Raw genomic sequence first — 12,602 nt, 5'->3', positions numbered from 1 at the left:
TCGAGGTAGATCAGATAGGATAGATGAAATTGGAGAGCCTGGCACAAGTAAGTGGAAGCAGTGCCAAAATTCAATTACGGGCTCCGTGGTAGCCTACCCAAGTTCCCAAGTGCATAGCCCACATGGGACACCTTTTAGTCGCCTCTTACAGCAGGCAGAGGATGCTGTGGCTGTTATTCTACTGGCCCTACCCACAGGGGGACAAATATGATAAGGCTAGTTGCTTTACGTTGCACCGACACAGATAGGTCTAATGGCGATGATGGGACAGGAAAGGCATAGGAACGGGAAGGAAGCAGCCGTGGCCTTAGTTAAGGTACAGCCCAAGCATTTGCCTGGTGTGAAAATGGGAAACCAGAGAAAACCATTTTCAGGGCTGCCGATAGTGGGATTCGAACATATTATCTCCTGAATACTGGATACTGGCCGCACTTATGTTTCAAATCCGAAATTCATTTGCCTTGGTGTGGTATGTTTTCATGTTCTGGCCTCAGGAGATTGGTAAAACAAGAACAGTAAAGATGCTTACCTCAAATATCTTGTACTTTTTCTTGAAACACACAAACGAAGATAACAGATATGCGCATACAAATCAAAGTAAAGCAGAATGTCACAAATGTCAAAAACGTGGTCGTCCCACGTGGTCCAAGTTGTCAAACTCAAACTGACCAATAGCAATCGGAAGATGTTTCTACCAATAGGAGCTGCCGTATACGTCACGTGGGCTTAGGATGAGTGACGTGATGTACAACAGCGCGCCCACGCGGGTGGAGGGCAAAAGTATTCAGTCTGAGCCGGGCCCTCGGAAGGGTAGGACCTATGCCGCTGTCAAACCCTTGCACGTGGTAGTGGTGGGGTTAAGGTTCGGCAGTTCGGTTCACTGCCGTCTCAATCCTACATATATAGATTGAGACGGCGGTGGTTCGGTTATTGATGTTGGGGGGGAAGGGGCGTTATCGTTGAAGGAGGGATTGGATATGGGTGGGGTATAGTAGCCATTACTGAATGAAAACAGCTCATTTGGGAGCTTTAATTTGAAAACGCAACAACCCGACAACATTATAGAGATCATTTTGCAGTTGCTCACAATCTTGAAACTTATTTATTACTCTGTACAGAATAACATCATCTGCAAAAAGCCTTATCCCTGATTCCACTTCTTTACACATATCATTGATATATATAAGAAAACATAAAGGTCCAATACTACTGCCTAGAAGAATTCCCCTCTTAATATTTACAGGGCAGGAGAAAGCTTCACCTACTCTAATTCTCTGAGTTCTATTTTCTTAAAACAGAGCCACCTATTCAGTCACTCTTTTATCTAGTCCAATTGCACTCATTTTTGCCAGTAGTGTCCCATGATCTACCCTATCAAATGCCTTAGACAGGCCAGTCGCGATACAGACCAATTGACCTTCTGAATCCAGGATATCTGATATATCTTGCTGGAATCCTACAAGTTGTGGTTCAGTGGAATAAACTTTGCAACAGTATGGCTTCTCTTCTGTTTGTGTCCGCATATGAACAGTTAGGTCAGACTGCCTTTCTTTCTGAATGATTTGCCACAGACATTGCAGCTGTTTGGCTTCTCGCCTGTATGGGTCCGCATATGTTCGGTTAGTTTGCCTCTCTTTATGACTCGCCTGTATGTCTCCGCATATGTTCGGTAAGTTTGCCTCCCTTTATGAATGATTTGCCACAGACATTGCAGCTTTATGACTTCTCCCCCGTATGGGTCCGCATATGACCGGTTAGATTGCCTTTCTGGATGAATGATTTGCCACAGACATTGCAACTGTATGGCTTCTCGCCTGTATGGGTCTGCATATGACCGGTTAGACTGCTTTTCTGTATGAATGATTTCCTACAGACGTTGCATTTGTACGGCTTTTCGCCTGTATGGGTCCGCATATGACCGGTTAGAATGCTTTTCTGTATGAATGATTTCCTACAGACGTTGCAAGTGTACGGCTTTTCGCCTGTATGGGTCCGCATATGACCGGTTAGATTGCCTTTCTGGATGAATGATTTGCCACAGACATTGCAACTGTATGGCTTCTCGCCTGTATGGGTCTGCATATGACCGGTTAGACTGCTTTTCTGTATGAATGATTTCCTACAGACGTTGCATTTGTACGGCTTTTCGCCTGTATGGGTCCGCATATGACCGGTTAGAATGCTTTTCTGTATGAATGATTTCCTACAGACGTTGCAAGTGTACGGCTTTTCGCCTGTATGGGTCCGCATATGTGCGGTTAGTTTACTTCTCTCTATGAATAATTTGCCACAGACATTGCAACTGTATGGCTTCTCGCCTGTATGGGTCTGCATATGACCGGTTAGACTGCTTTTCTGTATGAATAATTTCCTACAGACGTTGCATCTGTACGGCTTTTCGCCTGTATGGGTCCGCATATGACCGGTTAGAATGCTTTTCTGTATGAATGATTTCCTACAGACGTTGCATTTGTACGGCTTCTCTTCTGTATGGGTCGGCATATGTTCGGTTAGCCTACTTTTCCTTGTGAATGATTTGCCACAGATATTGCAGCTGTATGGCTTATCGCCTGTATGGGTCCGCATATGACCGTTTAAAGGCCCTTTCTGTACGAATGATTTGCTACAAACATTGCATCTGTACGGCTTATCGCCTGTATGGGTCCGCATATGTTCGGTTAGTTTGCCTCTCTGTATGAATGATTTGCCACAGACATTGCAACTGTCTGGCTCTTCGCCTGTATGGGTCCGCATATGACCATTTAGAATACTTTTCTGTATGAATGATTTCCTACAGACGTTGCATTTGTAGGGCTTCTCTCCTGTATGGGTCGGCATATGTTCGGTTAGCCTACTTTTCCTTGTGAATGATTTGCCACAGACATTGCAGCTGTATGGCTTCTCGCCTGTATGGGTCCGCATATGACCGTTTTAAAGTCCCTTTCTGTACGAATGATTTGCTACAAACATTGCATCTGTACGGCTTATCGCCTGTATGGGTCAGCACATGTTCGGTTAGGTTGCCTCTCTGTATGAATGATTTACCACAGACATTGCAACTGTATGGCTTTTCGCCTGTATGGGTCCGCATATGACCATTTAGAATACTTTTCTGTATGAATGATTTCCTACAGACGTTGCATTTGTTCGGCTTCTCTCCTGTATGGGTCGGCATATGTTCGGTTAGCCTACTTTTCCTTGTGAATGATTTGCCACAGACATTGCAACTGTATGGCTTCTCGCCTGTATGGGTCCGCACATGATCGGTTAGAGTGCCTTTCTTTATGAATGACTTGCTACAGACATTAGAACTGTTTGACTTCTCTCCTGTTTGAGTCAGCTTGTGATAAGATAAACTGCTTTTCTTGACAAATGATTTGCAACATACAGTGCAAAAATGAGACTTGTTGCCTGTGTGAATACCCATGTGACCTGCTAGTTTTTTCCAGCTGAAGGATTTTCCACAGACGTTGCACCAGTATCGGTCCTAGCTCGTGTGAGACCGCATAACGTCCGGCCTTCTTCTGAAATTTTTATTAGATACTGAGCATTCGTTTATAATCCCACCTTTATGCAATCGCGTGTCCCCTGTCAGCATTTTCCTCTTTGTAAAGCATTTATCAGAAAATCCGCACATTTGGAGCGGGTGGATCCTGAGGTATTTCGACAAGCTGCTTCGGCTACATAATACCTTTCCGCAGTGATCGCACTTGAAGGGTCGATCTTCCTTGTGTCTCTTCAGATGTCGCAAGAGGTCCAACTTCCTACCCAGGACTTCACTGCACACACTACACCTAAAACTAGATGATCCGCCGTCCGGAGGTTGATGATCTCTATAGCTCACCTCGGGTCTCGATCTACAGTGACAAATTAAAACCATGTGACCATTAGTTCAACAGCCAAATCCACTACAACTCTCACACAGGGGATTTGCTACTGGACATTCCAATCACTGATATCCAGTGCAGAGGGCTCCTTACTCAAACACTACATTCCGGAGAGGAAACATCATCTGAGGTTAAATTTCAAAAGCTCTCACTTTTTACGAGAATATGTTGCGTCTTTTCTTAATCACGATATCACGAGCAAGAAACTTGTCACGGTTTAGAAATGTACGAGTTAATTTTGAAGAAAGCATGAGAAGTGGTAGAGCCTAAAAGGGTAAATACTCGTACAAGCTCTTTAATCCAGCACTTATAATTCTATCGAAATCCGTAGTCTGTTCTCCTACATAAAGAATGGCATATGCTTTGGAGTTTTTATCTTGTTGAAGCACTCTGCGCCTTGTCGCAGGCAAGTAATAATTTTTGTAAAGGACCTTGTTCTTGAGGTTGTTTGAGAGAATGTCTGTGTTGTAGATATTAATAAAGTTGAGAACGTTTGTCGACATTCAGCAAGATCTGTTGAAACATGGCTAATCTTTTATGAATGTTATTTTGTCACACAAATATACATATTGTAATTGTACATTGTTATCATATCACTGTACCATTTTATTATGTCACTGTGTCGCTTTTCCGAAATATGTATCTTTGATGTGCAAACATAGCCAACCTACACATAGGACGGTAGGTTTATACAAGGACGTTCATACTTACTACCATGTACTACATCAGTCTACGTCTTAATTCCTCTATTTAACACGGAAGCCACTAATCCTGATGAAATCCTGGAAAAGCTGAAATATAACAAGTATACGACGGCTCTCTCGCTAGCATTGATACTGTCTTTTCTCCTCAAGACACTGCTGTTAAAGACATTATGAAGGCAACACAGAATATGGCATTGGTGGTAGCGTTTTTTTACAATGTTCTAATATCCTGAGTTTGAAACCAAACGCAACCTATCATGCCCTTGAATATTCTTACACGTATTACTTTAACAATACGGATAGAAGGAGCATGAAAATCAAGGCTTGAGCCAAAATTCGAGATGACAAGACGTTGAATTGCACCGTAGTGGATATTGCTGCTATGTAAAAGAAGGAATATTATTCTATTTATTTCAAAAGATCACAGGCAACGTGATTATTTTTAATGGATTCATAACATAGATAGCATCCAATTCTGAGCCTGTCTCCCCACTACAGAGTAGTTCTACATATTCTACGGAAGAAGGGCGGGAAATGCAAATTTCTTGGTTAAAGGTGAGATCCGCTTACAACTGCCACATGGGAAAATCGATCACGCGGGCTAAAATATATCGTAGCATGAACTGGTACTGTCCAGTTCATGCTGTATGAACTGAATTCACATGGCCCAGTCGAATGCATGACTGGCTCACCAGCAAAGTAATGGGAGGCTCGACCATGCATTGTTACTGCATTCTTTGGAGAAAATAAGTGGACAAATGAAAGGGGGCATTGATTCCAGATATGACAGATTAAATCTCTTGATCATCAAACAAGATATTGATGTTGACACCACTAGACAACAGGGGGCAGAAAATACGACACTGGATTGTATGTCATGCGTTCTGTGGCATAACACACCAAGCAAATGTGCAAAAGCCAGTAACCCTTCTTAATTACGTGAATACGTGATTCCTGTGACAAGTAATTTATCAGGTTCACAATTAGTTTTCAGTAAAATGATGTTTCATTTTGCATTGATAAATATTGTACACGAACCAGCTATATTGCTGTAACATGTGGCGCTTCCCACGTGACGGATACGGGTTCCCCGCTGGCCTGCCGATGAACTTGAGCAAAATATAAAAGCTCTCGCGTACCAAACATGTACAAATTCTTTAACACGTTGAGTGCCAGACCGAATTTCATAGGACTGCCGTCTAGTGCCGTGAGCTAATAACATCGAGCTACTCCCTGGTGCCAAATCGTTCACAGGCTTAACCAAGCAAATGATCGCTGAAATGAGGATGTATTTATGATATATTACGTCAACTTATTATGTATATTAGGTAAAATATTGCGACCCCACATGGGGTCGTATTGGTAATTACGAATTGTACTCGAACACGCGCCCCCATATGGGGTCGTACTTATACAGTAGTTACTGTCCCGACGCTCGGTCATACTTACCTTTTCCTTTGCAGGGACGCGTTATACGCTGTTGATTATGAGAGATGTGTTAGCTTGTTCATACTGGGGCCGTAGAAAAGTAGGTTCCTCGATTTTAGATCAGGAAATGTTTGTAAATGGCGATCTTCCGATTTTAGGTTAGGAAATTTTCGTATAAAATATTGTTATATAAAGTAGTGAAAATCATGTAAATTTGGTTAATTAGTATGTAACAGAATATTATTATAAGAAGAATTAGTAGTTACGGAATATTGAATAAGTATATACTTTTATTTGTATAACATTTAATTTGAGTGAGAGAACCCAGCAGCGATGATCGTGCAACATGGAAAACCAGTGACTATATCGTTGAAGACGGTAATAATTGTTGCAACAGCTGGCTTGGAAACCCAGAATACAGCGAGGATGTGTATGCTGAAGACTGTAATTTGTCAATGTGGATGAACGTGTGAGATCGCTATTTGTTCTGTACTGAGTTCAAAATCACTGTAACTATATACTACGTTTGCATCATTGTCTGACTTGTTCGATATATCGTCCAGACTATTTGCACTAAGTATTTTACTGCTCGATTTGCTAGTAACGACTTAAAAAAGAAAAGGAAACTCGCAGCACTGCACAATTACATAAACAATCCGTGCGCGAGATAGACAATGATATTTTCACCCTACATAGCACTCTTGACGTACCCATATGGGGTCGCGACAAAACAGGAATTGAAGAATGGAAGGTGGACTATGCACGTACTTAAATAGACGACCAGCGGGTGGCAGGAAGAGAACTTACACAGCTTCGAATCACATACTTACTGCGCACCCAAATGGGTTCGCACAGTTCTCGATTTAGAACGAACGTACGACCCCATATGGGGACGTGAAGTTCAAAAACTTGACTACTCTCACGTACCCATATGGGGTCGCTTGGCACTCAACGTGTTAATGGCAACTTTGGCGGAGATGGAGACGTTCACTAGGGACCAGATGGCGGAAGAGGTTCACTAAATTTCTGGAAGTTAATGCAGAAAAGAGGGTAGCGTTTCTTCTCTAGAGGAGTGGCTGCAAAAGGCATCTGTTCTCCATGTCTGCAGCTGCGTTACTACCTTCCGTCATGAGCCCTTAAATGCTTCAAGACAAGCCGGCCGTAAAATAATACCGTTACACCATTACAGAAATATTTCTCATGGTATCGGAGCCAAGGTTAGTGCAGCCCCTGGAAGGGACGCGCATTGGCAGTGCCCAGTCAGCATGAAAAGTATGCTAGGTTTACCGTCGCACGGGCTGTGACGGCTAACCATGCTAGTACCCCCATTTTGTATCCCATCATTGAATTATGCCTGGGTGAAGTAGCGAATAAGCCACTGCACTTGAGAGAAGGCTTGTAGGCATCTGAGAGGTGCGGAAAAAAAGATGGAATAGAGAAAAGTCATGTGAAAAGAGGTGTGGTTACTAACTGGTGTACAACAGAAACCGAAGAACAGCTCATGGTGTTGACATTGTCATATCAGCTAAATTTGACGGTTCAGTCTCCGAGGTGCAAAAGTTTGACAATCGCTTGATGTAACTCGTCCGCATCGGGGAGAGAAGGAAATTCCAATGTTTCAGCGCAACGCTCCACAAACTGACGTGCGCATGGAAACCAAAGATGCGTTCTGGGCACTGCCTGACATGAAGACCGCTGCCGCTGATCTGAATGGACGTGTCGGACCGAGGAAAGAAGAACAAACAGTCCATGGCGTTCATGGACATGGAGAAAAGAACGATGCCCAACAAATTCGCGATTATGCAGAAACTGATCATCGCAAACACACGGTTCAAAAAGAGTGATAGTCATCTACTCTGTACTACAGTGGCTCCCATCCAATTCGCATTGACTACATCCTTGTGAGAGGGTGAAATATCGAAGATGTTCTAGAGATAACAGTTGCCCCTTATTAAATCCTTGCGATGCAACAACGACCAGTCTTCTAAGCTGTGGATAAAGTCACCAAGAGCCCAATACTTCACAGGAAATAGACAAATTGGGATCAAATGGTTGCCCCTGAAGAAGGAGACTAACGTCGTTGCAAAAGTTACAGAGTCACAAATCACCATAGTTGAAGTGAGCCGGACTAAACTGAAAGACGCCTTTCGCTCTATTCCTGGAACAATTAAGTCAGGGCGACGACAACGAAGGATTAAACATGACATATGGCCAAGGAATGAAGATGTTAAATATGCAGTACGGTTGAAGAAGCAGCTGTACCACGAGTTTCTTGCTCGTTGGAATGCCTACAAGGCAGCCACTCGTAAAATGGAGGTATTTGCGTAACAAAATCAAACCGGTAGGCAGGTCTATATGTGAAACATGACATGCGCGAATTCGAGCGGAATTTTTAACGGGTAGTCAATCGAGCCATCGCAAAACGTCAGAAGTCCAACGTTTTTACGGCATCAATGAGGAAACAGACGATTTGCTACTGGACAGGCGGGAAGCGCGAGTACACTGGTGGAACTATTATGACAACATCTCAATCATGGAATTTCCGTATCTACCAATCCTAATCACCTCCGCTGTTGAAGGTCCAACGTAGGAAAATGACGTCACTAAAGTCCAGACTATGCTGAAGGAAATGAAACCAGAGAAATCCATCTGTCCCGATTATCTTCCAGCAGAGTTTTGTTTCTCTCAATGGGGGGATGCAGCAGTGTGGCTACAGCAAGCTTTTCAACCATATCATCAAAGAAGGTCAAAAACAAACAGACTAGCGACGGAGTATCAATTCAGAAATAGGGGAAGCCCTGCCGATTTTTCTAATCACGGCCCGAACATACTTCTGAGCCTCGCAATGAGAGACTTAGAACAAATCTTCGACAAAAGGATTAGAGATTTAGACAAACATACAACAAGCCAAGCTGGATTTGTGTAAAATTGTGGCGCAATAGGAGAAACCCATGCTGCCGGACTATTACTTGAGAAACACTGTGAAAAGAATAAGAGGCTTCATCACAAATTTCTGGACCCTTAGAAGCCCTTCAATCGGGTTCTTCATGACCTAATCAGTCAGCCCTACAAGTACATGGCATTCCAGAGCACCTTGCTGAGAGGGTATAATTGCTCTACAAAGAACAAATGAGCTGTGTTCAAGCTGCCGCAGGAGCGTCTGGTGACTTCCGCATAACTGTAGGAGTCCATCAAGGCCCCGGCTTATCACCACTGCAGCTCATTTTTGTGATGGACATAATTACCACAAACCAGCGCAGTCCAATACTATGGACACTTCTCTAAGCAAATGATATCATTTGGCTGAAGAGAATAAGCTAGACCTGCAGCGTCAAACAGAAGACTCGAACAATCGACTAGCGCAACAAGCCCCGCGCCTCAACAAGAACAAGACAGAATACATTGCATTACATCGTCGAGAAGTTGGAACCATGCATGTTGACGTTGAAGATATAGCACGAGTAGAGATATTTATGTATATTGGCTCCACAATCTATGATTATGGCCGACTTACTGATGAAGTCAAATTAAGGATATACAAAGCCTGACTGAAGTGGAGAATGACAACAGGCGCCCTTCCGAACTTTGGACGAAGGGTCATCTCTAAACTAAGTTCTACCGAACTGATATCTGTCCTATCGATATCCATCCTATCGTTTTCTAGGTCAACGAATGCTGACCAGCTCTAGAGGTAGAACGCCAACTAAGCATCATGGATACGAAGTTGCTTAGGTGGAAGGCTGGCATAATTAGACTAGATCACATTTCAAATGATGTTATTAGAACACGTTTTGGCAATGCACCGATCCAGAAGAAAATTGGGGAAAGGCGTGTGGGCTGGTTTGGGCATGTGTTGCGTGTAGAGGACGATATATTGGGAAAGTCAGACTATTACACAGAAAGTCGGTGAAAAGAGGCACTAGGGACGAACCAGACAGCATAGACTGATAAAGTGCACTACGGCCTGAAAGTTGGAAGACTACATGCAGACATGGCCCGAGACCGAACTAACTGGAGTCAATGAACCTCAACACCGGACCCTGCCACCAGATGCAGACTGATGAATATTCTGTTACAAAAATGAAATGCAATGGATATTTTACACATCCTAACATTCATATTAGTTTATTGTATGTTCAAATTTTCTCCCCTAATGCCCATGTCCGATATCTATAAAAACTTATTTTCACAAAATAATGTTTGAATGGCTGAACGCTTCTGGATTTCATGTTTAAGTGACTCCTATAAATGCATTGTGAAGAAAAACTTATAACTCAAAAAAATAAAAAATATGGGTATATCTGTGTTAAATGGGAAGGACAGTTAGAATATCCGGTGAAATTCTATTAGTACCTACAAGAGGGGAGTCCATCAGTGTATACTAGCCTGAATAGAATTTTGCAATTCATATGTCTGCTTACATACGTCATAGACAGCAGACGATCATATTAATCAGTTTGTTATTTTCACCCCGATCACGCCTATAAATATGAAGACCATGGAGGAGTGGCACAAGGTGGTCAGCTGAGGGCCATGTGAGACTCGACGCTCTAAAGCTGGAAGGAAACCACATAACTAAGTGGTTAGTTCAGGACCATGTGTCTCTACACAAACGGAAGTAAGCCTTATCACTAATTATTTAGCTCAGGACGATGTGTCTCTCCACAAATGGAAGGTAATCTCATCACTAATTGGTAACCACAGAAATACGTGTATTTTCACAAGTCAGCAATTAGGAAATTTTATGAATCTTAAAATCTTTTCTTATGTAATTCAATACCCAACTGGCATGGCAAATAGTTTAGACATTTTAAAGGAAGTCATTTAATTTGCGGCATGATATTTGTAGACTGCTGAAATGAGAGTGAGGAAACAATAGCGCCTGAGGTGAGATATAAAACAAAGTGGGAAGTAGCAGATAAGATGCGGTCGACTGAATCCTTCAGAAGCATCTAAAATCTATGATGTAAAATGGACTAAGCTACGTAGACAATGGACTGTCCTCTGACATATATGTCAAGAAAAAAGAAGACACATAAAATGCATGTCGCTTCGCTGATCTCTGCACAAAATATGTTTAGAAAGTAGAAAGCTAATTTAGACTCCATCAAAATTACAAATATGATTGTGTGTGAAAAGGATTCATAAGCAACATTTTTACAGGTCGTCATAATACAAGATTGTTCTTTAACGTAGCCTATTGTGTCCTGTTACACACGAATTACAAAGAAACAGAGAGTGTGAGCTGGTACTTGGTAGTTCTGAGGACCGACATGAATATTTCTTGCCACTAGTTGTGAAAGTACAGTAGGAACAAGTCAGTGCATCACATAAGAGCCGAGAAGACTCTAACCACTCACAAAATCAAATAAACCATTCAGAATTCATAGTTTCCATCACAAATCTGGTTTGAAGTCAAACCTTAGGCTATGACTAGCCATCGCATTACCTGCTGATACAAGCGCTTGGTTAAGAGCACCAATCCGAGACTATACAATCATTTCCCACGGATTATCAAAGATCGCTGCACACAGTAACCAACAAAGGTGTGACAGCAAAAAATTAATTAGCAATGTCACAACTACAGTTCAAAAACACGACTGCATTAAATGTTTTAAAACAGGACATACACTTGTGGTACTTTGTAAGGTCAGTGACAATAATTACAATTTTGATTGAATATTATAACACTACGTTATTTACCTATTATTATTATTATTATTATTATTATTAGCATAGGGCAACAAGTTAGACACAAATATATAGTATTTACAAATATACACAGACAAGAAACATGTTTTATAACAGAATGTCCAGTTGAGTGATCCACTGTATAGCTTCCTCTGTTGGTTCCAAAAAGTCACTCGGGCTACCTGTGTAGGAACGTCGTGTACATTCACTTACAATGTGGGGATCATCTGTCGAGATGCACCACAGTCGCACTCTGGTGATGAGATATATTTCCACTTATAAAGGGCATCCCTGCGTCGTCCATGATTTGTTCTCACCCAATTCAGAGTGGTCCAAATCTTACGTGGAAGATGACGTTCACCAGAAAAGATGTTGTGTAAGGAACTGTCTGTGGCAACTTCCCAGCGACTTCTCCATTCTTCAAAAGGGTGAAAATTCCCATCAGCCAATGCGACAGCATCATGCAAAGATGGGTCGTGACTCCAAACTCGTTACCTTGAGAACAGGAATATCATCCAAAACAGGCAGTTGAGGGTTCATTTCTATCTTCTTGAACTCTCGGATGGGAGCATTTTATCTTTTAAAAACAGGTGCCATTATACCTGACAGAATTGGGAGCCAATAAAGGGATGTGGACTGGATAGTACCAGATATTAACCGCAAGCTAGCATTCAGTTCAGTATCAATTAGTCTTGTATATGGGCTATCCAGCCAAACTGGTGCACAGTACTCACCACATGAGAATACCAGTCCCAAAGCAGATCATAAAGTCTTTGCTGATGAACCCCAACTTGAGCCATACAATTTCTGAAGGATAATATTACATGTTTTGAGCTTTTTTGACAGATTCATAAGATGTTGTTTGTAAGATAGTGTGCGATCAAGTGTAATC

The 12,602-nt window shown here is 42.2% G+C and overlaps 1 protein-coding gene across 1 annotated transcript; it reads right to left on the bottom strand.

Moving 5' to 3' along the window:
• Positions 1–1,135: 1,135 nt before the first annotated feature.
• Positions 1,136–2,670, bottom strand: LOC137503093 (zinc finger protein ZFP2-like). Its single transcript, XM_068230543.1, has one exon. The coding sequence runs from the start codon at positions 2,668–2,670 to the stop codon at positions 1,717–1,719; it is 954 nt and encodes a 317-aa protein (XP_068086644.1). The 3' UTR covers positions 1,136–1,716.
• Positions 2,671–12,602: the final 9,932 nt, after the last annotated feature.

Source organism: Anabrus simplex, chromosome X (genome assembly GCF_040414725.1).
Source record: "Anabrus simplex isolate iqAnaSimp1 chromosome X, ASM4041472v1, whole genome shotgun sequence".
Classification (NCBI taxonomy): domain Eukaryota; kingdom Metazoa; phylum Arthropoda; class Insecta; order Orthoptera; family Tettigoniidae; genus Anabrus; species Anabrus simplex.
The sequence above is the reverse complement of the archived record's forward strand: the minus strand, read 5'-3'. Positions and strand labels throughout refer to the sequence as shown.

Coding starts and splice junctions, on each gene's coding strand:
- LOC137503093 (XM_068230543.1), bottom strand. CDS start 2,670: ATGCGGACCCATACAGGCGATAAGCCGTACAGATGCAATGTTTGTAGC.